At 36.5% G+C, this 26,695-nt stretch overlaps 4 protein-coding genes across 4 annotated transcripts; 3 read left to right on the forward strand and 1 right to left on the reverse strand.

Moving 5' to 3' along the window:
- The first annotated feature begins 2,647 nt into the window (after positions 1-2,647).
- On the forward strand, positions 2,648-3,766 carry LOC113271941 (F-box protein CPR1-like). Its single transcript, XM_026521864.1, has 2 exons — positions 2,648-2,948; positions 3,048-3,766. Exons 1-2 carry the CDS (start codon positions 2,648-2,650, stop codon positions 3,764-3,766), a joined length of 1,020 nt encoding a protein of 339 aa, XP_026377649.1.
- Positions 3,767-7,115: 3,349 nt separating this feature from the next.
- Positions 7,116-8,351, forward strand: LOC113271942 (F-box protein CPR1-like). Its single transcript, XM_026521865.1, has one exon. It carries the CDS (start codon positions 7,116-7,118, stop codon positions 8,349-8,351), a length of 1,236 nt encoding a protein of 411 aa, XP_026377650.1.
- Positions 8,352-11,090: 2,739 nt separating this feature from the next.
- Positions 11,091-12,606, reverse strand: LOC113271943. The gene is made up of 5 exons (XM_026521866.1): positions 12,181-12,606; positions 12,031-12,089; positions 11,661-11,933; positions 11,438-11,534; positions 11,091-11,342 (listed from the first exon to the last, which is right to left on the reverse strand). The coding sequence occupies exons 1-5, from the start codon at positions 12,604-12,606 to the stop codon at positions 11,091-11,093; spliced, it is 1,107 nt and encodes a 368-aa protein (XP_026377651.1).
- An 11,483-nt stretch (positions 12,607-24,089) lies between these two features.
- On the forward strand, positions 24,090-26,038 carry LOC113271944. Its single transcript, XM_026521867.1, has 2 exons — positions 24,090-24,409; positions 25,369-26,038. Exons 1-2 carry the CDS (start codon positions 24,090-24,092, stop codon positions 26,036-26,038), a joined length of 990 nt encoding a protein of 329 aa, XP_026377652.1.
- The last annotated feature ends 657 nt before the right edge of the window (positions 26,039-26,695 follow it).

The raw sequence follows: 26,695 nt of genomic DNA on the forward strand, positions 1-26,695 counted from the left end.
TCAAACCATTTTAAAGCTTCTCCTGCTAGACTTGCAGCAAAATATTTGCACATTACTGCATCATAATTTTCCCACTGCAATAAACATCTAGAATAAGCTTTTACATGTCGTATCGCACATGCGCTTCCATCAAATATACTTGTAAATACCGGTAAACTGCACTTATATGGTATCGGTGCTCTTTGAATTTCTTTTTTAAATGGAGTTTTTCCAGCTTCCTCCACTGCTTCCTCCAGTTATCTTCTTCCATCATTTCTCTTTGTAGTCATCATTTCTCTTAATTCTGCCATCTCCTTAAGAATTTCTTCACTTAATGATTGATCCAAATCTTCTCGAATGGGTCTTTTTAATCTTGCTTGTCTCAATCTGTTCCCATGATTGTTTTGGCGTATTGCCTCTTGTATCTCCTGTTGTTCAGTTTCCTCTCTTCTTCGCCTACGCCTTTCAATATTTGCTTCAATTTGTACTCTATCATGTCTTTCTTCATTGACCGTGCGATCATATCGATGTCTTGATATTTCTCTTTCTTTTGGTGTAACTCGACCTTGATCTATATCATCTATTCTTCCCTTCTTCTCTGTCTATCTCTCGCACGTGCAATCTCTCGTTCGCGCTCATATTCGTCTCTCAACATTTCTATACCATGTAATATCATTTGTCCTTGCCTTGGATCCTCTTCTTCCCTTTCAAAATTAGTATTTGCGCGACGAAGAAGTTCGCATGGGTGTTCATATCGATTAGTTTTTGAGTCAATTACACGTCTCCTTTCCCTTTGATCTTCCAAATTTTCATCTTCTTGCGAGTTTTCTTCAATGACTTCCATATGTTTCCTTCGCCTATCATTTCTTCGATTAGATTGGCTCTGTCGGGAAGAACTCTTACTGGATCTTGACCTTGAGCGTGTAGCACTTCTTGACCTTTGTTCTTGTAATCTAAGATTCTCTTCTCGTAAATCATCATTTTGACGGATTAAATTCGCACGCTCTTCTTTTTCTCTCTTTCTTTAAATTAGTAATCTTTGCCTAAGCTCTGCAATCGTCATATTTCTTTCACTCGCTGTAGCTGGTTCTTCGTTCCCAAAGATTACTAATTGAAAGAAAGAGAGAAGAATTGAAAGAAATCTTACAACTACACTTCACTATAACTGATTCAATCCCTAGGTAATCATTTTGAATTCTTGTTTTATTAACTAAAGATTAGAAATGGTTACAAGAATGATTCAAGTATTACAACAATTTTACTTGAAACCTAAGCTCACTTTCTCTCTCTTCCTATTTCTTTTCCAAGACTTGTCCTAGAATCCTCTCAGATACAATGACTTTCTCCTTTATATAGGATTTTACATAGTGGATGACAGCTAAGAATCCCGTTATTTTCGGGATCACTATGCGACATATTCGCTCACGTACAATCGCTCATCTTCGCATAGCATACTTATTTGCATGATTCTTCACACTTTATTCGTGACTTTGCTGACATCATCTGGTGCGTCATCTCAACTTTGTTGTGTGTGATGCCCTTCGCTTAGGTTGTATTCTTTATTTCGCGTAATTATTAACGTGTGCGATATTTAACTCCTACAATCACGGTAGTATCTTGTTCTTCTTTAAAGATGTCGAAGAGTCATATAATGGTTAAGAGATCATGTGCCTTGTTTTATGCACTTCATCACCATTCATAAGATTGAGCACAAAGGTTAACACGCACATCCTAACACAGAGAGAGCCTTATCTTGTTTGTCATTGGCGGCTAAGACAGAATCGTCATTATTATTGAGCTTTTTACTTACAAATTTTTTTGCTGGCGTGCATCAGTAATCCATATTCGAGGTAGCTTCAAATGTCATACAAGTTAGCTATCTTGAGTTTGCAAGGTAATGAGTACGTAGTAGTATTGAGGGGGATGTATGTCGAGCTTTCTTCCAGTCCTCTCTTCTTCCTTTCTCAACCTCGTCTTTGGATACCAATAGCATATGGCATCCTTTTACCAAACCTCCACTAGTCAGTAATCAAGCTATCATCATTTCTAGTAGGGAAGTATATCTAGTGGGAAGCCCAAATTATTAGGGAGAATCATCCCCAGTTCCTTCTACTACCTAGAGTATATTAACCTTCAGCGCTCTACTCTTTTAGTTGTTCAAGTTCCCTGAGGTTTATGTTGCATGATTTTAAACGTTAACCCGTCGGACGTTGGCTTATTCTTAAAACGTACAGTTGTCAGCGGAATCTCTGGCTGAATGAGAAAGAATCTGCTATGGCTTTGTTCAATGTTTGTCAAATAAGGTAGAAAAGCATATTTATGTTTGTCAAGTAAGGTAGAAAAGAGTATTTATGATTTTTTAAGGTGTCCAATAGGAAATATGACGAAAACAATTCAAGTGTAAACGAAAGTTAAGAAGATTTAAGGTGGTAAATATAGGCAAATTCTTTAATCTGTACATCTTTGTGCACTAATTCCTTAGCCAAACGTATGGATGTATGGATTGTTGGTTTTTGAATACCAGATCTCACCCATAAATACTAATTAATATTCCTATCCTATAAAGAGCAATGCGATGCACTGATTTCTCTAACCTAAGAAAATAAACTACCCTAATTTCTGTCTATCCGCCTGAGAGTCCACTAGACTAGAAACAAGAGAAGCAAAAATGTCGAGCATTCCAGAAGACGTCTACCTTCAAATCCTTATAAGGGTACCAGTGAAAACCACATTTGTATGTAAGTGTGTTTGTAAGAATTGGTTAGGTCTAATTTCTAGTCCTCAGTTCATTAAAGTGCATCTTGATTTCAATATCCAAATGAATAACTATAATATCATTCTTCATGATTTTGATGGGCTTAGCAAGTCTTGTCCACTGCAGTCACGTTATGCTTCATTGTCAGAAGCAGCATGGATGAATGAATTTCAAGACGGTCTTGTCAAAATGGATTACTCATTTGAATGTGCAGGTCCAAGTTATCATGTTTCATTAAGAAGTTCGTAACACGGTTTGGTTTGCTTAGGGTTTTCCTATAATCTTACCGTATTCTTGTGTCTTTGGAACCCAGCCACCACTGAGTTCAAGATACTTCCGGAACCACCGCGTGAAAATATCAAAGATACTGAGAACTTGTATATGATTGATTTCTGCGCCATCTATGCTTTAGCTCATGACGACAAGATAGATGATTACAAGTTGGTAAAACTTGTAAACATGATTGAAGGAAGGGATACTTTAGTCAGTATCTATACGCTGGGATCAAATTCCTGGAAATGTACTCAACCCCCCTGTAAGTTTAATTTCCAAAGAGGGTCTGGAGAGATTATTAGTGGAGCTCTTCATTGGTTAGTTAAAACCGCTACCAACACAAAGGCTATAGTCCCATTTGATATCGCTAACGAAAGATTTGAAGAACTGCAACCACCACAAGAACTACTGGGAAGGAAGGAATTGTTCGATTCAATAGGAGAGTGGGCAGAGTCTCTGTGTTTACTAGTCAATGCTGATAACTCTCAGTTTGATGTATGGGTGATGCAGGAGTACGTAGTTCAAGAATCTTGGAGCAAATGTTATTCCATTACCCTACGATTTCTTGTAGACAATTCCTCTTTTAGGCTCATGTGGCCTATTAAGAACGGTAAGATTTTACTTGCGTACCACGCTAATTTGATTCTATATGACCCGAAGAGAGAAACATGTCAACATCTTCGAAAGCTGGTGAGCAAGGTGGAATATTATGTCGAAAGCCTTGTTTCCCTCAACTCTAGTACATATGTGGGTAGATAGAAAATTGGAGGCTTTATATTGAAACGTAAAGAAAATCGTTACTATGTTGCATTTGTCAGATTTCTTTTTCTTTTCTATCTTGCAAACCTTTTGGTATATGCATATGCATAAGGATCGCGTTTCGTATCCAGACTCTAGAGCAATACAATCTCATATATAGAATTTCGATTATCTTTTTGTTGTTTTTTTTTTGTATTTGATTCTTGTAAACTTCCAATCTGTTAAAGCTTTTCTGGCAATACAAGAATCATTTATCAGTTCAGTATTATATATTCTCTTTATGTTGCAGTCCCTTAGACTTATTTGTAATATTTATCATGTTGGATATTATCAATATTGTTCGCCGCTATTCGGGGGCGTGGCTAACGCCCGAGACAGCGTCTCGTGGAATTTTTTTTTTTGTTTTACTTTGGAAAACCTAAGAGTTTTCATTCAAGTTTGAACAGACGCATCTCTTCCCATAAGTCACCATTGATGGTTTTTGGAAGCGTCTGTCGGTGATGAGAAGGCATTACTAACATGCATGAATATCTCTATAAATAGCCAAGAAATTCTCCCATTCTTCACAATCACTTGTTTTCTCTCTTTCTAAAGCATCATCAGAAACCTTTCTTGTGTGTTCTTGATTGGGTCAAGGGTACAAATCTTGAATCCAATTTTTCTATTGTAGGGCTTTATATCCTGAAGGCATTATTTCGCATACTGTTATAGTCGCCAATTGATATTAAGAGGGTAGAAATAATTGTCTAAAAGAAATCTATTCAAGCCTTGAAAGTCAGGAGTACAACAATTTCTCTGTGTTTATTTCATCCTCTATTTAAATCCATTTTCCAACAAATCAGAACCCATATGAAACATCTTTAATGTTAAATATGCGGATAAAAACCGAACAAGAAAAATAGGTTTATGTAAGGATGTTCAGAATTGCTGTACTTATTACTATCTTCCATTCTCGTGGGGCAGTGAATCGGTAGGTAACGTGATAAGATAGTCACTTGGTTCCGGCATGCGTCAACGAGAGAATCACCAAACAAAAAAGACGTCAAACAAAAACACTGAGATTGCTTTCATTCAAATAAATAAATTTAAACCAAAACCAACTTGTTTGAGCATACTAGTAATTGCCGGAATTGCCTATTCATTATGAGCAAAGATCTTCAAGAAATAAAGAGATAAATAAATAAATCATAGTCAATAATGCTTGATTTTTTTTGAAGAGAGATCGAACTGACTACCCAACCCTAGGCCGGAAACAAAAGAAAGCACAATTGACTGACAATCTTTCCGTCATCAACCATTCCTGATCGGATTAACGACAATTTTTATACCTCTAGTACCCCACTATTAAGGTCCTCCCTGACAGCTTCAAAACGGGCTAAACCATTACAATAACCTAATACGAAGTTTAAGAGGAAGAACGGTCAAAAATATTATTGAAAGTGTAGGGGTAAAATATCGCACACTTAGGTATCATACAAAATGTTATCCTCATAAGGGTTGAATGCGATCGCACGCAGTATATTATAAATGACGAGACCAATGATGTCACCAACTCACGAGTAAAGTGTGAAGAGTCATGCGATGATAGAGAACACGTGCGAGAAGAATCATTGTAAGCGTGCGATATTGACACACGTCAGATCCGAAAATAGGAGTTTTATTAGCTGCCCTCCACTATGTAAACTCCTATATATATATATAGGACAAACCACCATTGTGTTGAGAGAGATATCTTTTTGGTAGTTGGAGAGAGAAAGTTATTTTCTTCCCGAGTTAGGGTTTTATCTCAACTCTTTGTATTGATTTCCATACTTAATAATATCTACTTAAATGTTCTTCATCATGATTTCATAATTAGATTCACATAATATTAGTAGGGCACTGACGGATCTACAATTGGGCTAACCCAGGCTTTAGCCCAGGTAGGCATCACAGTCTTACAGCCTAAAAAGTGAAATACTACGGTCGAGCAAAGCCATTAGCCCGGACTGGAAAATGAATTAAGGCTTTTTGGGTCCGTTAACCTGTAGTAGGGTGTAGTTGTGGGTTTTACTGCAACCACAGAAAGAAAAAAAATTGAAGAACAAGAAAAGAAAGGGATGGTTTAATCTATATTTATACTTTCGGATCAAATTCATGGAGATACATCAGGACCATTCCCTATAAGTTTACTTTTGGTATGGGTCTGGGAAGACTGTTAGTGGAGATCTTCTTTGGTTAGTCTAAACCGTTACCAACTCCAAGGGCTATATTAGTAATCAAGCTATCTTCATTTCTGGTAGGGACGCGGGGTAGTATATCTAGTGGTGAGCCTTAATTCCTGGGGAATCATCATCAGTTCTTTCTACTACGTAGTTAGCGTATATTAACCTTCGAGATTTAAATCTTTAGATGATATTCCACCTTGGTCAGCGCTCCATCAGTGTTCTGAAATCCGGCCCGGCCCGACCGATCAGTCCAGTGAATCGGTGACCCAGTCACTTTTCCGGGCTGGTCTGTTGCCGACCAAGTAAACTTACAAAAAAACGGCTTATTTTAAGAGAACCAGGTGACCCATCCGGGTTGACTCGTGATCCACTACCCAAAATGGGTCAAATGGGTTGGATCTAACCATCCACGGTCACAGTCCACCAAGCTCTATTCTATTTTCTTCAAAAATTTAGAGTGCGAGTGAAGGGAGTCGATGCTCTAAACCATTAGTTACTTGAGATGTCCCTGACCACTGAGCCAAATGCTCTTTTTGCGAGATTAAGTTTAAGATTTTAATTAAAGTTATACTAATTATCAAGCTTAGAGGTTCGTAAATTCTTATATATGTGACCCAGCGAACCCGAGTTAATTCACTGGTTGACCCATTTAACCCTGACCCGATAATTTTTCCGGTTCGATGTCCGTGCCGGTTTCAGAACACTGCGCTCCATTCTTTTGGTTGTACAAGTTCAGTGAGGTGTATGTTGCATGATTTTCTAAAATATACCTTGTTGAACTGTTGGTTTATCCTTAATACGTACAGCTGTCGCCCTGAATCATTGGTTTAAAGACAACGAATCTTAAAATCAGGGGATTTAATTTGAGGGAATAAGGTATAAAGAGTATTAATGATTTTTCAGGGTGTCAAATAGGAAGTATGAGGAAAACAATTAAGTGGATTTAATATAGGGTGGTAAATATGGAAACCAAATTCTCCTTTTCAGAAATGCAAGGCAATAAATTTTCTTATCTCTTCATCTTTGCGAATTATAAAGAGCAATATGCAATGCACTGAGTTCTCTAACCTAAGAAAATAAAAAACCCTAACTTCCCCCCTCAAACTCTGCAAGAAACTAGTAAAAACAAGCAGACAAGCAAAATGTCCAGCATTCCAGAAGATCTGTACCTTCAAATCCTTATAAGGGTACCAGTGAAATCCGCACTTGTATGTAAGTGTGTGTGCAAGAAATGGTTAGATCTAATTTCTAGTTCTGAGTTTGTTCAACTTCATCTTCATTTTAATATCCAAAAGAATAACTATAATCTCGTGCTTAATAATGCTGTTAATGAGTTTAGCCGGTCCTGCCTATTACAATCCATTAGTTATGATTCTCTATCAGTTACAGGTAGAATTGTATGTCAAGATGGTGTTATTAAAATGGATTACCCATTCAAATCATCAGATTATCAAGTTGAATTGAGATGTGCATATCATGGTTTGGTTTTCTTATGTTTTTCTGATTATTGTACCGAAATCTTGTGTCTTTGGAACCCAGCCACCACTGAGTTCAAGATACTTCCCAAACTACCAGGTCTAAATTTCGACATTGCCGACTTGTATATGTCAGCTTTTTTTGACATCTATACTTTAGGTTATGATGATAAGATGGAAGATTACAAGTTGGTGAAAGTCTTGATTGCAGGAACGAATACTTTCGTCTATATTTATACGTTGGGATCGAATTCCTGGAAATGCATTGGAACCATTCCCTATAAGTTTCCTTACCATGAAGGTCCCAGCCCTTCCGGGGAAATCTTTAATGGAGCTCTTCATTGGTTAGTCAAAACTGTTACCAGCTACATGTCTGTAGTATCCTTCAACATCGCAGACGAGAAATTTGAAGAACTTCCACTACCAGAGAAACTTCAGGAAAAGAAGGAATCGCTCGCTTGTTTGGGAAAGTGGGACGAATGTCTCAGTTTACTTGTTAATTCTAATAATTTTCAATTTGATGTATGGGTGATGCAGGAGTATGGAGTTCACGAATCATGGACTAAACGATCTTCCATAACCCTAACATTTGTTGCAGACGACTCGTTTTATTCGAGGACTCTTATAAATGTTTGGGGTTCACATAATAATTCACATAGGCTTAGGATTATGTGGTCTTTCAAGAATGGTAAGATTTTATTTGAGTTTTGCGGCGATGTGTTTTTATATGACCTGAAGAGTGAAACATACAAACGTATTCGAACGCTTGTAAGTAATGCGGAAAATTATATCGAAAGCCTTGTCTCACTTAACTCTAGTGCTTTCGTGAGCGGACTGAAAACTCGAGGCGTTAACTTGAAACATAAAGGTAAAGGGAAGGATATTGTATGTGGTTTTCACTAAAGAAGATGCCTTAAAAGGTATGTGGTTGCGTTTGACCGATTTCTATAGAACTTCAGTAATCTTTTAATTGTTGTCGTTTTTTTGTATTTGATTATTGTAAACACCCAATCTGTTGAAACTTTTCTGGGAATATAGGAATCATTTATATTCGCAGTATTATTCTCGCTATGTTTGCAGTCCCTTAGACTTATTGACAAGAAATTAATCAGAACCAATATGTAACATTTTACTGTTAATATTCCAATAAAAGCTATCATTTTGCATTGGTCTCGCTCTTCTCCGGTGCAGCTAGTTTTTGATGCTCCAGCAATAAGTAGTATCATGATAATAGCCAATAGTTGATTCATTCAGCTTATAAAAAATACGAGGATAGAAGCATGATCCTTTTATCACCTTGACATATTTCGTGGGCCAATTGTAGAGTATTAGACATTCCACGTTAAACTCAAGAAGATGATCTATTGCAAAAAAGGGATTCTCATTCACCCTCCGAGTCTGCCTAGATTCTGTTGGTAGTCCAATGAACTTAATCTTCTCGTCGTGGAAGTCGAACAAGAGCAATATTTCTATTCGATTACTACTATTGTCATCATTGTTTACATCTTCTTCTACAAGTACAACTTTCCGATCATGTACTACTATCTTCTGGTCGTGGAAGCCGAACAAGAGCAATTTTATTCATGGGAAAAAAAAAGGAAAAACAGAAAGAGAGATGGCAAAAGCAGCCAAAACTCAAAACGAAAACATAAAACAAAGCAAAGCCCACAAAATCAGTGCCTCTGGATAATCCCTACTGCCAGTACTTCTTCCTGGCAGGGTTTCTCTTACCTCGACCATAATTCTCGTTGCTAGATGCCTCACCATTCCATAAGAGTCTAGCAAGTTCTCGCTCAGTTTTCGAGATCCTATGTCTATCGACAATACCCCCACAGATGTTTTCTTTGCTTCCATGAGGAACACTTAACAAGGTACTGACTTTCGTAAGTTTATCCTTTCTGCGAGAAACCTCCTCGATGGATTTTAACTTCTCAGTACATGTGTCTTTATAATTTGTTTTGTATTCGGGATCCTCAGTTAAAGCTTCACAACCATCCACAAGCACTTCATCTTCAATTGGAAGAATGGCATTGTCCATTGGAGCTTCAGAATCCATATAGGGTGAAAAAAAGATATATGGGCCTCTTTTTTTTTTTGAGGGTTACATCCATAGGCCCGTTTTTTTGAATTTTACAAATACAGGCCGGTTTTGACCGTTTTATTGAAAAATCGGCTAACGGCAGTTATGTGCCTTTTTATCACCGTTAGGGTATTGGAAAAAGACCTTTGAGCCCTTAGAATCATCAAACTCGCCGTGTTATAGTTTTGAATTGCCGATTCTGCACAGCTACTCGGTGCTGACTGTGTAACCACGTGTACATTGTACACGTCATAAATTATGCCACGTGTCAGATAAAAATGTTGCCCCCACAGTACCCAACAGCAGGATTATCTTCAATAAAAGCGTATCTTCTTCTGTCTTTTTTTTCATTAAGATCTAAAAATGGTTGGTGCAAGGAAAAATCTGGAAATGCAATGAATTTAAGAAAAATAATGAACTCGGAACTTGTTCTGCAAAAGAAACTGCATCCATTCAAAGTTTTCAAAGTTCCAAACTTAAACTGCACCAATTCTTTCAAACTTAAACTACACAAAAGATAAGGAGTAACTGCATACTCTTCTAAACAAAATGAAACACAACCAAGAAAACCAATTCAGATCTTCGTGTACTTCTTTGTTTTCTTCTTTCCCTTTGGATCTGACACTCTAAAGGTGACTTTGTTGCTAACTGAACCAACCTTCTTGAAATTCTGATTCAAACATGAGGTTTGAGAAGAAGATCCAACCTTTGTTGTTGCCTTTCCTTTGACACCTTTTTCAGATCTTGCAGCAGCTTGCCTAGATGATTCACCAACATAGATCCAAGCATCCTCTGACCACAATATGTCAATGATTTCATCACCCTTCAGTCTTAAGTTTGGCCTGATCATGTCCATTAACCTATCAAGACCCATATCTTCTCCAGCACAGTCCCTGAACTCAAAACTCTCACAAGTTCCTATCACATTTACCTTAAAACTTCTGAAGGGCATCCTGTCATCTTCAACATCATTCCTACAAGAGACATAAATGAAAGGCTGAAACCCTAAAGGAATCAAATATGGATATTTTATTTATTGCACAACAAATGATAACGACAAAACCAAGAATGGTTCAAAGACTTTTCATAGTGATAATGTACCTTTTCATAGTCTTCTGGGCCCAACAATGGGTTGAATTCTGGAGCATATGTTCTCTTGTAGCTTTCAACCCAATAATACTTGTCACAATACCTGCAAAAATACCCAACATGTAAAAAAGAAATCAGTTAGGACAAACCAATTAAAATTAAGAAATGTCCAAAGTACATTATCTCTATGAAAAGTATAGAATATTATAAGGTCAAAGGGACAGTACTTACTCAGCCCAAACATGTCTCAATGGCTTTAGAGCACAGACAGCATGCAGGCAGACAAAAACCCTCAATTGCCATTGCAAACAGCTACAATTCCTCTTTGGAAAATTCATAACAAGGATGGCTCCATGACAACTTGTAACCTCATATACTTTCCCCCTAACAACACTCTCTAGTTGAAAATTTGTGGTCAAGTCACACATCTTGGTAATCAGCTGCATTGCCTTTGGAACAAGGTCACCATCCTTTCATTTTGCAGCTTCATTACTCCTCTTGTTGAGAAGTCCCATCACCAGTTGTCCACACATCAAACCTAGTTTGCAGATTGGCTTGTCTCTAATCTTCTTGGCCATATTGTTGAAGGATTCTGAGAAGTTGTTGTTGATGTGCTCACATTTTCTAGTAGTTGGAAAATGAGCCCTAGACCAGGTTTCAGGCCTTTCATCCATGAGAAATCTTGCAGCCTCTATACTCTCAGCTGCCATAGAATCCATATGTTGCTGAAAATTAAAGTGAAACATTACATTAAAGTGAAGCATTACATTAAAGTGAAGCATAATAATTGTGTGATTCAAGAGAAGTAATGAATCTTTACATTAAAGTGTTTGATCTTATAACACTTGGCAGCATTCCAAAGTTGAATCTGAATACTGTACCCCTTGTAGTACTTCTTAAAGTTGGCCATCAAGTGCCTGCAAAACCAATTAAAGATTAACAACTGAAAATTAAAACAAAATAAATGAAGTACTACAAGGGGTAATAAATGATTAAAACAGAACAGAACAAAACTGAAAATAAATGGAAATAAATGAGCTCACCTGACACATTGTCTGTGCTCAAACAAGGGAAAGTGATAATCAACAGCTTCTAAAATCCCCTTCTGCTTGCCAGAGATGAAGGTAAACTCATGATCATCACCCAACAACTTCTTCAAATCCTCCAAGAATATCTTCCAATTCTCTATTGTCTCATTCCTGCATACCATCATACCTAATGGAACTAATCCATTTTGAGCATCCAGTCCAGTTGCATGTAACATCACACCACCAAACTTCCAATTCAAATGACATCCATCAAGGCCAATGATCTTTCTACAAACATACAAGAATCCAACTATAGTGGGTTTGAAGCAAATTGTCATGGACAAGAAAGTGTTGTTTGTAGTTCCATAAGAAAAAGTTTCTATACTGCCTGGATTTGTCATCTACAAGCAGAATGACATGAATATTTTTAGGGATTGTTCCATACTAAAATTACATAGACACTTAAAGAAAGTGTTGTCAAACAAAGACATTGAGATAATTACAAAAATAAAAAAACTTAAAGAAAATGTTATACCTTGACCATTTCACAGAATGCAGGCACCAGTGAGTAGATCTTCTCATAACTTCTATATAGTTTCTCCAACACCTTCACCCTTGCTCTCCATGCAGTATGATACCTTATATTAACTTTCCTGGCTTTATTGAACTGTGTTGCTAAGTCATCTGGACATGGTACTGGTTCATTAATTCCAAGCTCAGTCTTCATCTTCTCATAGCACCAGTCAGCTACATACTTTGGTGTTGCAAGCTTGTTCAAGTCATCTTTGTCACCATTGCAGGTGTGAGCGACAATAAAGCCTCTAAGTGTAAAAGTTTTACCTTCACCTTTCTTGACCATGCCATAAATGAACATTGGACATTCTTGAGTCCTCCAATGAATGCACTTGAGCCTCAGCTTGGTTGTGGAACTCTTAGTAGCATAAGTCTGATGTTTTTTCATGATACAATAGTTATTCACATGTGCATAAAAGGATTTTTTACTCATAAACTTACTTCCAACTATGAGGTCATTTGGATCCAATAAACTCTTCATCTTCAGCTGGGAACATATCCTGATTATCTTCTTCCTTAAGGTGATCTGAATATTCCTTCTCAAACTCTGAATTTTCATGTGTAACACCACTACACTCAACTGAAGCCTTCTCCACCGCAACATCATCATCTTCACCTTCTTCTTCCTTTTCAGACTCAGAATCCAGTAAGTCCCCATAATAGTCTTCTGCAATTAAAGTAAGAAAAAAAAAAACATTAGTACCCATTTGCAATAGACAACAAATATAAAAATCAACAAAAATAACAAACAACAAATGTAAAGAAACATCATTACCTTCTTTGTTATTTTCTACCTCAACTTCACCGAAGTCTGGATCCCCATCAACACTATCAGAATCACCTTCACCTTCACTCTCACTGTCACTTCCCTTGTCAGATAAATACCCATTCTCAACCTTCTTCAAAAACTTTTTGTACTCCATATCATCTTTAAGCTCTTGTTCATATCCAGGGACATTATTGATATCCTCATCAGGATGGCATTCATCTTCTTCAATATTTGGAAGTTGAACTACAAACTCATCACTCTTCTTATATTCGTCACTCAATCTGTAAATATCTTCAAGAACACTTGCTTGTGTAGTAGCTTCAACCCAGAATCATGATTAAACTCTTCTTCTTCTTCTGCCATAGTTGTTTGTGTTGTGCTTTGATGAACAAATTCATCTAGATAAGGCATGTTTTCAGCTACACTTGTTTGTGTTGGTTCTTCACAAAATTGAGGAAAATAAGCTTCTGGAATAGGCATGTCATTATCCACATTTGACTCTGCTACTTGAGTTTCTTCACATACTTCATCATCTGAGATTTCAACAAACAACTTCTTGTTAGTTTTTCCTCCAATTTTCTTCTTAAACAATGCTGCTAGCCTTGGGCTTCTTCTTGAACTTCTAGGTGTACTACAATCATGATTAGATACTTCTTGAGTTTCTTCAGATACTGCTGCTTGATTTGGTGGGCTATTTCTTTTGGATACATGCTTCTTTTTGGGGTGTCTTCTTTACTGGTGTAAATTACTTGTGTGGAGGAATTGTACCAACCTCACCATCCAACACTTGCATATAAACCTGACTCCAACCATTCTCATCAAACTCAGCAGTATCCCACAAAGACTTGAACTCTTCTTCTTTATCCAGTGACATGGGAGTACAAAGATCATCTGACCACAATATGTCTATCTTCTCATCACCCTTCAGTCTCAGCTTTGGCCTGATCATGTCTTTCAACCTATCAAGTCCCATATCCTCTCTAGCACAGTCCTAAACTCCAAACTATGGCAAGTTCCTATCGCATTTACCTTAAAGCTTCTGAAAGGCATCCTGTCAACAGCAACATCATTCCTACAAGAAACATAATTCAAATTATCAGCATCATCCAACAACAATTGTCAACATATCATTCCACACTTGCAGATTCATTCCTACAACATAAATCATATTAGCTATTCTCAGCAACTATCAACATATCAACATATGAACATAAATCATATTACATAAACAAGGTAAAAAACAGAGTGATAAATAGAGTCAAATAAATCCTAGAAATCTAACACAAACAAACCCTAGAAATCTAACACAAACCCTAAAAATCTAACAAAAACCCTAGAAAAATCAAGGGTCAATTCATAGAGAAATGAAAATCAACAGAATCATCTAAAAATCAAACACATAAACCCTAACCCTAGAAATCGAAAATACCCATAAACCCTAAAAATCGAAAATACCCATAACCCAAAGAAATCGAAACACCCATAAACCCTAGAAATCGAAAATTTCCCTAAACCCTAGAAATCGAAAATTTCCAAAAACCCTAAAAATACAATAAGGGTCTCGCTGTTACCTTTCATTTCGTGTTCTACCTCGTCGTTTCTTTGTTTTCTTTATTTTATCCATCTTCTCTTCAATCTCTGAATCCATCTTACTAAGTAGTTTCTTTGATCTATTAGGTATACCCATCTTACACAGTAACAGAAACCAGTGATATTTCAGACGACTGAAGTGAAAATCACAAAGAAGAAAGAAAATTGCAGAAAAAGAAAAATTAGTTGCAGAGGGAAGAAATGGAGAGACGAAGAAGGGAAAATAGAGTAACTGAAAGACCTTTTCTCTCTACTTTATTCTTTTCCCGCATGTTTATTTCATCTCAGCCGTCCGAAAACATCGAGATCCAATGAAATTCAGATAAACGACTAAGATCTCATGATGGGGTCGTTAATTACGAAGTGAGTTAATCCTAGCCTTCCATTTTTCTTTCCATCTCGGATGACCACCACGTGTCTTGGATCACACATGTTTAACAACACGTGTGGATAATTTACGTGTGGCTAATTTACAACACGTTTCTAACTTACACCTAATAGCATCCACGTGTATAAAGGGCAAAGGGGTAATTGCGCTTCATTATCTCATCTCATCTGATGAGAAATTGACCTTTTTGACCGAGAAATTGACAAAAGAAACGGATTTGGATGGAAACATGGATGGAGGCCTAGATTTGCAAATTCGAAAAAAACAGGCCTATGGTTGTCTATCAGATTGAAAAACAGGCCTAAATCTGTTTATATTCCATCCATATATGTATTCTCAAAGAGGTTCGCGCTAATTGGTAAAGCATGCACTTGCTTATCTTCTTCCTACTTGAAATCAAGTTCCTTCTTGTATATGTCCATTCTTTGACTGGAGAAAGAGCCAAAACCTCACAAGTGTTGTCCCATAACTTAGTGAAGCAACTGCATATCGCTAGTGTCCAAGCTGATAATATCGTCAAGATACTTCCAATCACTAATTACTCAAGAAGATCTTTACATGGAGGAGGAGGAGGAGGAGGATCATCAACTCTTTTTATTTGCTTTTTCCTTGTGTTATCTGCTCTTGATCGATGTTCTTTCTTTTTCTTACAGTTGATCGCTCTGGATTACCGATGATTAATCTTTTTCCGTTTTTCAAAATCATCATGCAACTTACAGAAGAAAACTTAAAATAATGAGAAACATCTCTAAAATAGAAGAAAATAAATCTAGGGTTTAAAACAATCAATTGTTTGGGGATTAGGCACCTAAAATCCTTGGGTGCGGACTAACCACCATGAAATATTTATAGGGAAAAATATGATTTAGTCCAAAGACACGTCAAAAAATACGGATTAGTCCATCCCAAGTTGACTAGGTACAATTTAGTCCAAAAGTTATTTAAAATATGAAAAATACATATATAGCCTTCCTGATTTACAATTCAGCCAAATATTTATGGATTAGTCTGAAATGACTCATGATGATGTCAGCAATTTTAAATAATATAAATATAACTAAAAAACAATTTATCTTTTGAACCGTTTGTCCAAAATTCGTAAACTTTATATATTCGGAAAGCTTTTTCCAAGAACTACAAAAAGAGTACCCATATGGATATATAATTCTCATTTTTTAAAATTTTTAATTTACACTAGTTTACAACTATATACACATCTGCAAAAATCCAGAAAATCCATCCTTGGTAGCCAACAACCACTCTAGTCTACACAGACTGACAAAACTATCAACCAAACCAAAGCTCTAGTTGATTAATAGACAGATTTGAAGAGGTTGGTTTAGCAGTTAACCTGCATCAAGGACAAAATGATAACACATAAGAATTCGCAGCTTGAAAAAGAAGTGATTAACCACAAACTTAATACGGCTTCAAAAACATCTCAGTACAGCGATTTACTAAACAATTGCAATTGTAATACTTACACAGAATAGGTAATCTATGCATGAGACGGGACAATGGTATATAACAATGTACACATCTACAAAAACCTAGAAAATCCAACATCCATCCCCATAGAGCATGTCATATATCCATGAGACGGGACAATGGTGTACAACTATGTACACAGCTACAAAAACCTATAAAATACAATATCCATACTGATAAAACAAATCGTGTATCAATAAGACATGATAATGGTGCACAACTATGTACACATCTACAAAAACATAGAAATCTAACATCCATACCCATAAAAAAGGTCGTATATCAATGAGACATGATAATGGTGTACAACTATGTACACTTCTACCAAAACCTAGAAAATACAATATCCGTACCCATAAAACAGGCCGTATATCAATGAGACATGATAATGGTGTAAAACTATGTACACATTTACAAAAACCTAAAAAATTAAGTACACAATCAACAGGTGTACAACTATGTGCACCTTAAGAATCAATATGGAATGATAGTAGTTTAAGAAAGCCTAGCGTACTATTTTTATACTTCTCAATGTTATGAGCCAAATAATGCTACATGTCACAAGGCGGTAAAAAAAAGAAATGGGTAGTATTCAATACCTTTAAAGTTAGAGCTACTAGGGGTGCGGAATGCAGTTTCGTCCTCCCTGTGTAATGATATCTCTTCCATAAACTGATGTAAAAGATAACAAATATTGGGGATAGTGTTGTGTGCCCCTTCACAGTCAAATTTGTTTCATTTCAGTTGCAGGCTAATTGTGTTTAAATATACTTGACTTGCAGTTTCGAACACAACGAGTTCCAACCAATTCATTAGAAAATGCATTACAAAACCATTACTAACTAGTCTAGTGACCCATAACTCCATAAAAATTAACAATACACCACATAGTTTCTGCTAATATAATTGAACCAATTGATAGTATTAGGTAAATAGAACAAATCCAAGCATCAGAAGCATAAAATGGAGTACAGTAAAAATGACCCAAATATCATTTTCATCTAACTAATTAAGAAGGCACTCATTAAACAATCAACAAGGTGTACAACCATGTGGATGTTAACGATCAACATGTGTACGGATATGTGCAACGATCAACAGGTGCACAACTTTGTACACATTAATGATCAACAGGTGTACAAATATATGCGCATTAACAATCAGTATGTGTACAATCATGCCCACATTAATAATTCAAAACAAAGGCCATTGGTGAAAATTTAATTAACCGATTACGATTTCAATAACAAACCTAAAGAAAAAAGGCTGCAACAAAAACTATTATAAAAAGTTTAGCTGTCTCAAAACTTGGAAATTTAGGTCCATTGGGCGCCTCATGATCCATCCCAAAATCACGCAAAACGAAGTTTGCATGCAATATTCTTATGTGTATACAACTATATATGTACACATTAACATACACGGGTGTATAACTGTGTAAATTTATGTACACATTAAGAATCAACATGTGTACAATTATATACACATTAAGAATTTAAAACAAAAGGCCCCTAGTGAAAACTTAATTAACCAATTAAGCAAAAAGGCTACAACAAGGACTGTTATAAAAAAGTGTAGCTCTCTCAAAAAATTGAAAATTTAGGTCCATTGGGCACCTCATGATCCATCCAAAAATCACGCAAAATAGAATCTGCAGACAACATTCTTATGTGTGTACAACTATGTAAACATTAACAATAAACGGGTGTGTACACATTAAAATCGTAGAAGATCAAGCTCGCACGCTAATCTTTTTAAAAAGGTAAAAATGGTAGAAAATGCAAAAGTGGATTCTAGTACTAATAACTTAGGATTGTGAGAGTACTGGTGATATACAAACATCAAGGGTGATATCGTATTGGTCTATGAAAGTTGAGAGGGAAAAGATTTCTTCAATCCAGACATCAGCAGTCAAATTTTTAAGCATAAAAAGAGAAGAAGAAAAAATTGATTACCTTTCCTCCAAATATACTCATTTCTCAATAGCACATTTCCATCAGGTCTACAAAGGTCCATTATCAGAAAATGCTCTAAATCCAATAGCAAAACAAAAAAAAACAAAAGATGATCAAAATCAAAATAAAAATCAGAATCATCAATTATCATTAAAAAAATATATTTAAATGGTCAAAGAATATTATGTACAGTGGTGACATAATATTATTTAAAAACACTAGAAATTATGAGAGACCGATACAGGTACTGTAGCATACTTCCACTCAGAAACATTATTTTCCCTTGCAAACAATATTAGTAATCAGAGACCAATATGGGTTGGTGATAGACATTGTTTGGATTATAGAAGGATTAACAGAAGATAATATTGAGTGCTAGGATTCTCTAGGGTTTGGAGGTGCACATTAAAAATCAACAGGTGTTATGAAGAAGGCAACAAGTTTACAATTATGTGCACATTAACAAACAACATGTGTACAACCATGTACACATGTGTATCCAATAAAGGAGGTAGAAATGCCAAATCTAAAATGTTATTCGAATGCTAGGCGTCTTGCTAGTGAGAAAGCAAGAAATAAGCTGGAATCTTTAGATATAAATTGTTACGCTTGATATCCTTTTGGAGGCAAAAAAGCCTCAAGCACAGTCAGCTGAGTCACTATATTTTATCTAATTCAAACTAAAATGCAAAGAAAACACGGGTACTTACATATGGATGAAGATCATATAGACCCGTTGAAAGTTGTAAGAGAACACAGAAGTGAAGGCCTCTGCAAAGATAATGCCTCTGCCAACACCAGTCCATAACTACTTGACAAAGAGCCCTCTTACCTGCAAAAAAACAGTGCAAGTTCCAAAGGAAAATTATAGCGGCAACAACTGTAACAGTAAAGTTAAAAAACTTATTATGAAACATGATCAAATATAATTCTCAAACAACTTCCACTGTTACGAGTGTATATTATCTCATGTTGGTACCACCAGTAATATAGTTTTTAGTTTACATCAGTAGTTACTAGGACACAAAAGTTTAGTAAAATTACACAAAATTCAACAAACACGTAGACAACATGGAGTTTATAAGTCATGTTCTACCCTACAACCAAAGATCCTATACTTGTTTATCTGAATTGTGTAACATCAATCACAACAATCGAAAAATACCAACATATTAATATGCGCTATGATGCTAATATATACTACATATGGGACAAGATGCACCAGTTTGTACACCGTAGTTAAGAGTAGAAACAATCAAAATGCTAATCTACATTAAAAAGCTTTGCATTGCGCCTAAAAATGTAGAAACAATCAAAATGAAATCTACAACTTAGAAGAATTCACGGTTGCTAACGACGGTACCACTATTGGTGTGTTTCTAAAGGAATCGATCCACGACTTTGGATTTTAGTAGGTAGCAATTTCCATGTGCATCTTGAATCCTGGTAAAACTCCTTTCAATTGAGAAACTGAAAGAAAATATGTCTGGATATACATGACAATTTTAAACTATTTCAAGTCCTGAAGACAGCTTACAAAACATATCCAGCCATCTGGTAGACCGATTGACACTGTTGCCATTCCTGCTAGCATTAGTCTTCTACCGTATATCATAAGCTGCGGACATATCAAATTAATTGTATGAGGAAATGAAAAAATGAATCAAGTTTTACCATTATGTGTAAGGTGTAAAACGTGCTGGCCCGGCACAGCCCGGCACACGAAATCGCGTGCTTCACGTGCCATGTACCGTGTTGTGTTGTGCCAACGATTTAAACGTGTTGTGTCGTGCTGTGCTTTACTAGTCAAAAGCTAGGTACAGCACAACACACGAATAAACGTGTCGTGTTGTGCCATGCTGGCACACGTGCTATAAACAATTTGAAATCACTTAATGTGTACATTAAGTCGGAAATTATCACAAGAATTTAATTAGAGAACATATCATTTGAAATTATTTCAAGTAAAATTAACAAGTTTATTCAATAAAAAAGAAATAGCCCATTAAATATTAAATTTAATTATTGTCATATAAATTAATGTTGTAGTTAAATATAGGTGACTACATTATAACAACGATATTGAAATATATTTTCCAAATATTAAGGTATTATATGTGTTGTTATAAATAAGCCAACATAAAATATTAAAAACTAGCTAGAATAGTGACTCTTTTGTGAAATGTACAAAAAATGTGATGTATTGTGCCTTGTTATATGGTGTATTTGTACATGTTATGACGTACTTTCTTAACGTGCTGTGCTGGGCCACGTGCTTATCCGTACCGCTTGCTGTGTTGTGCTACTGTGCCAATTAGTCAAACCCATCACGTCCCATTTAACTAACGTATTGTGCCGTAGTGGGCTAAGTCACGTGCTGGGCTGGGTTGTGCTCGAATTTTAACGTGACGTGCTGGGATGTGCTCGTGCTGGCACAACCCAATTTACACCTCTAATTATGTGTGTCCCACATAATCGATACACTAATTTCCTTATATTAGCTCAACAAAATATGCCAAAACATCCTAAGACTACTCAACTAAATATGCCAAAACAAAAACAAAGCACTTTGTTTTTGTTTTTTTCATGGGACTACTGAACACTCATCTTGACATATATTCACTTAAACACTTTAAGGTACTACACGGAAGGAAGGCAGTGGCAACGCAAAATGAATCTTGCTTCTACTGTTTTTGGGGATCCCCTAATCAACATAGGTTTATTTCTTTTTTACATTTGTGTGTAAGTAAGATAAACAAAAATCACCTTAAATCATTGATTAAAATAATGTACATATACAAAACAGGTATGCTAGATTTAACTGCATGTGGTGGATTTTGATAATTCATTGATGAATATCTTACTTCTCCGCCTTAAACAAAGTAATTATTCCTCTTCGCATCTGATGTACACATAAACCACAAAATGTACAAAATTAAGCTTCAGAAAAACGTTCAATTAGATAGATTTAATAAATTCCAAAAACAATGAGATCAACAACTAATATCAGGAATTTGATCCAAGACTGGGAATTAAATTTTTAGGTCAAGATCTAACAAGCACAAGCATGAATCGTAATTTGAAATGGAAGAAACAAATATACAAAATACGTTGCAACAAATATCAAAATGAAAACAAAATGAAAAATATAGGTTAATTTTATACACACGATCCTTAAGAAGTTTCTTATTAGAATGAGATGCTTATAGAGTTAAACTCTGATCACGAATCAAACAAGAGATCGAATTAAAACCGAAGTTATTAGGTTATTGAAGCCGTAAGTTTTTTCCTTTCTAAAATCGATTTCGGAATCAATTCCGGTCAAATTTAACCATAAGAATAGATTAAACTTATCTTTTAAATCGCTCTAGTGATGAAATCGAAATCCAAATTAATTTGTTGAAGTTGAATCTTATCAACGTTTCCCCTTAATCTTTTTAATCTTCAAGAAAAGTAGTGCTGAAGACGATCTAGGTTTTTCAAATTGAATCAAGTTTTTGTTTGATCATCAGATTTATGTCTAGGATTGAATTCTCACTGAGATGAGATTAGATTTTTGGATTTCTTCTTCAGACGAGAAACTGAATTATGAAAAAGGAAGTCGATGGGTGTTTTAGTCATTAAAAAAAATGGGGTTTGGACTGAATCGTTTTTAAACCTGGCTAAATTGGGGCCTATGCCACTTAATTTGGGCCTAAAGCGTCTAAAGCCCACTAAATTTGGGACTAAACGTCAATTTTTACATGTTTATATTGAACGAAGCAAAGATAGTGATCCACGACAGATACTTAGATTATGGGCATCCAACTCAAAACCAATTGGCAATGAGTGGAGAGGCCCTAAGAATTATAAACCGCGGGATCTTAGATTGCTCAAACAATGTGGAATTATAGTCTCAATATGCCCCTTCACGTGTAGTCTCGTTGGGTCTAACACGTGGACAATAAATCGGGTGACGTAGAGTAAAGGTGTGGTTAAATGACTCGACACAAATATCCTGCTCTAATATCAGGTTAGAATATGGGCATCCAACTCAAAACCAATTGGCAATGAGTGGAGAGGCCCCAAGGATTATAAACCGCGGGATCTTAGATTTCCCCAACAATGTGCACAACTGATTGGGGATAACATCGAACAGTTGCAGAATAGAACCAATTAAATTAAGAAAAAGAAATTGTTTAGGCAACCAAGTAGTTTCCTGCATCCCACCTTCCTTTAAACAAGAAAAAGAACTTGTTTAGGAAAAGAACTTGTTTAGACGAAGAAAACCCAAATCGCCAACGACAAGACACCTTTTTATGCGAGGGACATCTACATAAAGCTTCATATATACGATTTTGAGAATCCTAGAGATGGAGTTTTATAAGATGCAACGTGGAATCTCGTGCTCGTAAACCTAAGTTAAAAGCTATGCAGCAGTGGACCTAGACAGATAAACCAAAATAGTCGGTGATGGCCTGCTGTAAACAGCTTCAAATGAATTCATCTTAGAACTCTTCATCTTAATGGCGGTGTGGTAAGTAATGCTAAGATAACCATTCGGCCCAAGGTAACCAAAAAGACCAGTTCTGAGGTTTTTGAATACCAAAATAACAAAGATAACATTCTAGTGTGTGATTCGTGACTTCAGCTTGGTTATCCGTTTGAGGGTGATAGGTCGATTTCCACCAACAAAGCAGGGTTCCTTGTAAGTAAAGAAAGCATCCCAAAATTTACATAAAAAGATAGAATCACGATCACTTACAATCAGTGATGGAGCCAAGACGTCTGTGTGGAGGGATCAAACCAAAAGCCTCTTTCAAAAGTCTACCTATTTAACCCTATGTCAGGGGAAAATACCAATTGTACCATCCTATTAGCCTCCACAAGTTACCAAAATTTCTAAAGAACCAAGTTATTTAACAGTAAGTTGGAAAAAGAAGTGGGGTCTAAGGACCCCATTTGTCCCTGTGTGCCTCCGTCCCGGCATTCAATATCACGCACAAAGACAGCAGCATTATTTGGTAATTAATAGCAGCAAGAGTATTAGAATGTAGAAGAGCACTGTAGATACTAAATACTGCACGTCTATTATGTGTGCGAAGTAATGGTTTGATAAACGACCAAAGGGTATCGCGTACAGTATATTTAAGATGACGCATCAGATGACGTCAGAAGAATCATGAGTAAAGTGTGATGATCGTGCGATATTGTATAGTACGTGCGAAAGGGGCCAATATAAGCGTGCATCAACAACGCGGGCGAGATCTGAAAATAGGGCTTTGTTAGTTGTGATCCACTATGTAAAATCCCTATATAAGGGACCAAGCGACCGTGTAAAGAGAGAGATCTTTTTGAGAGCTTAGACTTGGAATTTAGGAGAGAGAAAGATTATTTGTTCTCCAAGTTAGAGTTCATTTCAACTCTTGTAACCATATTGAAGATTCTATGAATGAATGTATGAATTTTAAGATGATTACTTGAATTGTTATTAAGATTTCATTAAGGGCGTGGTTGTAGGATTTCCTGCAACTACATTTTGGCGCTAGAAATCAGCTTGGAATGATATACCGTGGTGGTGAAAGTTTAGAAGTTTAAACCTAAAAGTTCAGAAGGATAGCCTCAGAAATTTCATCTTCATTGTTCAAATTTTTAGTTCTTTACAAGGTAGTTCTTCTTTTAATTGAAACAAGAAAACAAAAATGGTAAGAAAAAATTCTGCAGCAGGACAGCCGGTACCGATTAGAAGGAGCAGGAGAATCGCTAGAAGAAGAAGGAGTGGAATTGCAGAGTCATCCAGGATGGGAGAAAGACATAATCAAGATCAACAAGTCCATCATCCGATTCAACGAGAACCTGTGCAAGATAATGTTATTGACTACGATAGAGTGAGTGTTCATACTTCGCAAACAGTTTCAACAGAAGAGGCTGAACAAAGGACTGGAGAGGGAGGACTCATAGAAGGAACTGATGAAGATATGACAATCGAAGAACTTCGACATAGGTTGGATGCGGAAAGAAGGTGAGAGGATGAAGAGCGTGCGAATTTGATACGTCAGAATAATGAGTTAAGAGAATAGAATATAAGATTACTAGAGCAGAGATCGAGAAGTACGACTCGCTCAAGGTCAAGATTAAGTAGGAGTACATCAAGAAGTAGTCAATCTAGTCGAAGAGATGTCCGACAAGAAACACATTTGGATAATATTACAGAAAACAGTCAATAAAATGATGATCGGCAAGATCGACGCGATGAATATCGCATAGAGCAACCGCTATTAGATGATCGTTACGTGCTACATGGTGAAGGTCATCGCATGCAAGAGGGTAATAGAGATAATAGGCATGAACAACAAGGTGAGCGATATCAAGGTGAACAGAATGATCCATAGCAAGGAAGAATGATATTACAAGGTAGACAAACATTAAGAGACCAACGTGAACGCGAAGCTGAGGTTGAAAGGTATGTGGCAGTACAAAATCACGCACAAGATGAGCGAGAAAGGCGCGGGAGAAGAAGACAAGAAATTGAAGAACAAGAATTGCAGGACGCTGTACGCGAAAACAACCATGACAATCGAGTAAGAAGACGCGAGTTTAATCCCACACTTCCAAACCAGATTGTGGACGATGAGGAAGAACATAGAAGAGCTAGGTAGCAAGAAAGAGAGATGTTAAGGGATCGACACGATCAAGTCGAAGAGGATAACAGAGAAAGACGGAGACGTCGGAGAGATGCTAAAGAAGAAAGGGAGATGCATGAGGCTATTCGTCAAAATATACATGACAACAGAGTAATGCAAAATAGACATGACAACAGGTAGTGAATGAACAAATCTTAAGAGAGTTAGTGGAAATGAGTGAAATGGTGACAACAAGAAGAGAGGGAGGTAGGCGATAGCTGGATGGGGCAATTGAAGAAGCAGGAAAAACGCCATTTGCAAGGCAAATACAGCTAGCGGGAATACCTCCTAAATGTAGTTTACCAGTATTTACCAACATCTTTGATGGAACAACCTGTGCGATACAGCACATAAAAGCCTATGTGCAATCTTTATTGCAATGGGAAGATCATGATGCAGTTCTTTGCAAATATTTTTCGGCAAGCTTGTCGGGAGAAGCTTTGAAGTGGTTTGAAGGTCTACCTACTGGAATAATCAGATCATTCAATCATTTACAGTCAATATTCCTAGGAGCATACATCAATAACAATGTATTAAGACCAGGCATAGAGCAAGTATTTGGTTTGGGAAGAAGAACAAATGAAGACCTGCGAAGTTTAACCACAAGATGGAGAACTATGTGCAGTGAAATGGATGGACGAGTGGATGAAAGAAATCTCATATTAGCGTTTATTAATGCACTCTTCGCAACAGATTTGCTATACACACAAATTTTCAGAATTAAAGAAACCATATCAATGATAGAGTTACGCGAGTATCCGGAAGAATATATCGCTCTTGAACAAAAGGAGAAAGAAATGGAATCTTATCTCGTGGCTAATAGAAACACAAAAGCTGGGAATGCGAGTTTACTTCCTAAGATAACGAACACAATCGCAAGTACATCTCAAGGAAGACACGAAAAGGACATAAATGAAGATCAACAAAAACTAGTAGCAATGGGTAGTCGAGATCAAGAAGAGTGGTAAAGAGAAAAACAATTCAATAATCGTGGAGGAAATAATAAAATTCAAAGACTTGATAACCATCCAGAAGGATATGGAGGCCAAAAACAGTATTTTAACCAAAGAAGTTACAAAGTAGTTTGGGAGCCTATAAAGAATTCGTATCTAAATGCTACAATAGAAAAAAAAAAATGGCAAGCTATAATTTTGATGGAAGAAATACCGGCACCACCAAATGCGGGAAATGAGCCGCCACCAGGGAGGAGAAGTAGAGAATTTTATACTTATCATCGCTTCCATGGTCACACAACAAATAATTGTAGGGACATAAAGAAAATCATACTGCGAATGATAGATCAAGGGAAGTTAGATCACTTTTTGGTACAACAACCGCAGGATTTACCTCCACCACCTCCAGAAGGTCGCACACAAGGTACGGAGACATGAAGAAATACCTATTTGATTGAGGTAGGTGTGAAGGCAAAGAATATATATGTAATTCGATAATACGTTCGTTCAAGAACATATAAGACTTCCATGATAATATCTTGAGCAGAGTTTACGCGAGGGATAGTAATGGAAGAGAGATATTGAATCATGCGAAGATATCGCCCTTAAAAGATTGGCAGAAGCAACTTATTTCCTTCAACGTAGAATAAGTACCTGGAGGTGGAAAACCGC

Source organism: Papaver somniferum, chromosome 4 (assembly GCF_003573695.1).
Source record: "Papaver somniferum cultivar HN1 chromosome 4, ASM357369v1, whole genome shotgun sequence".
In the NCBI taxonomy this organism is placed as follows: Eukaryota; Viridiplantae; Streptophyta; class Magnoliopsida; order Ranunculales; family Papaveraceae; genus Papaver; species Papaver somniferum.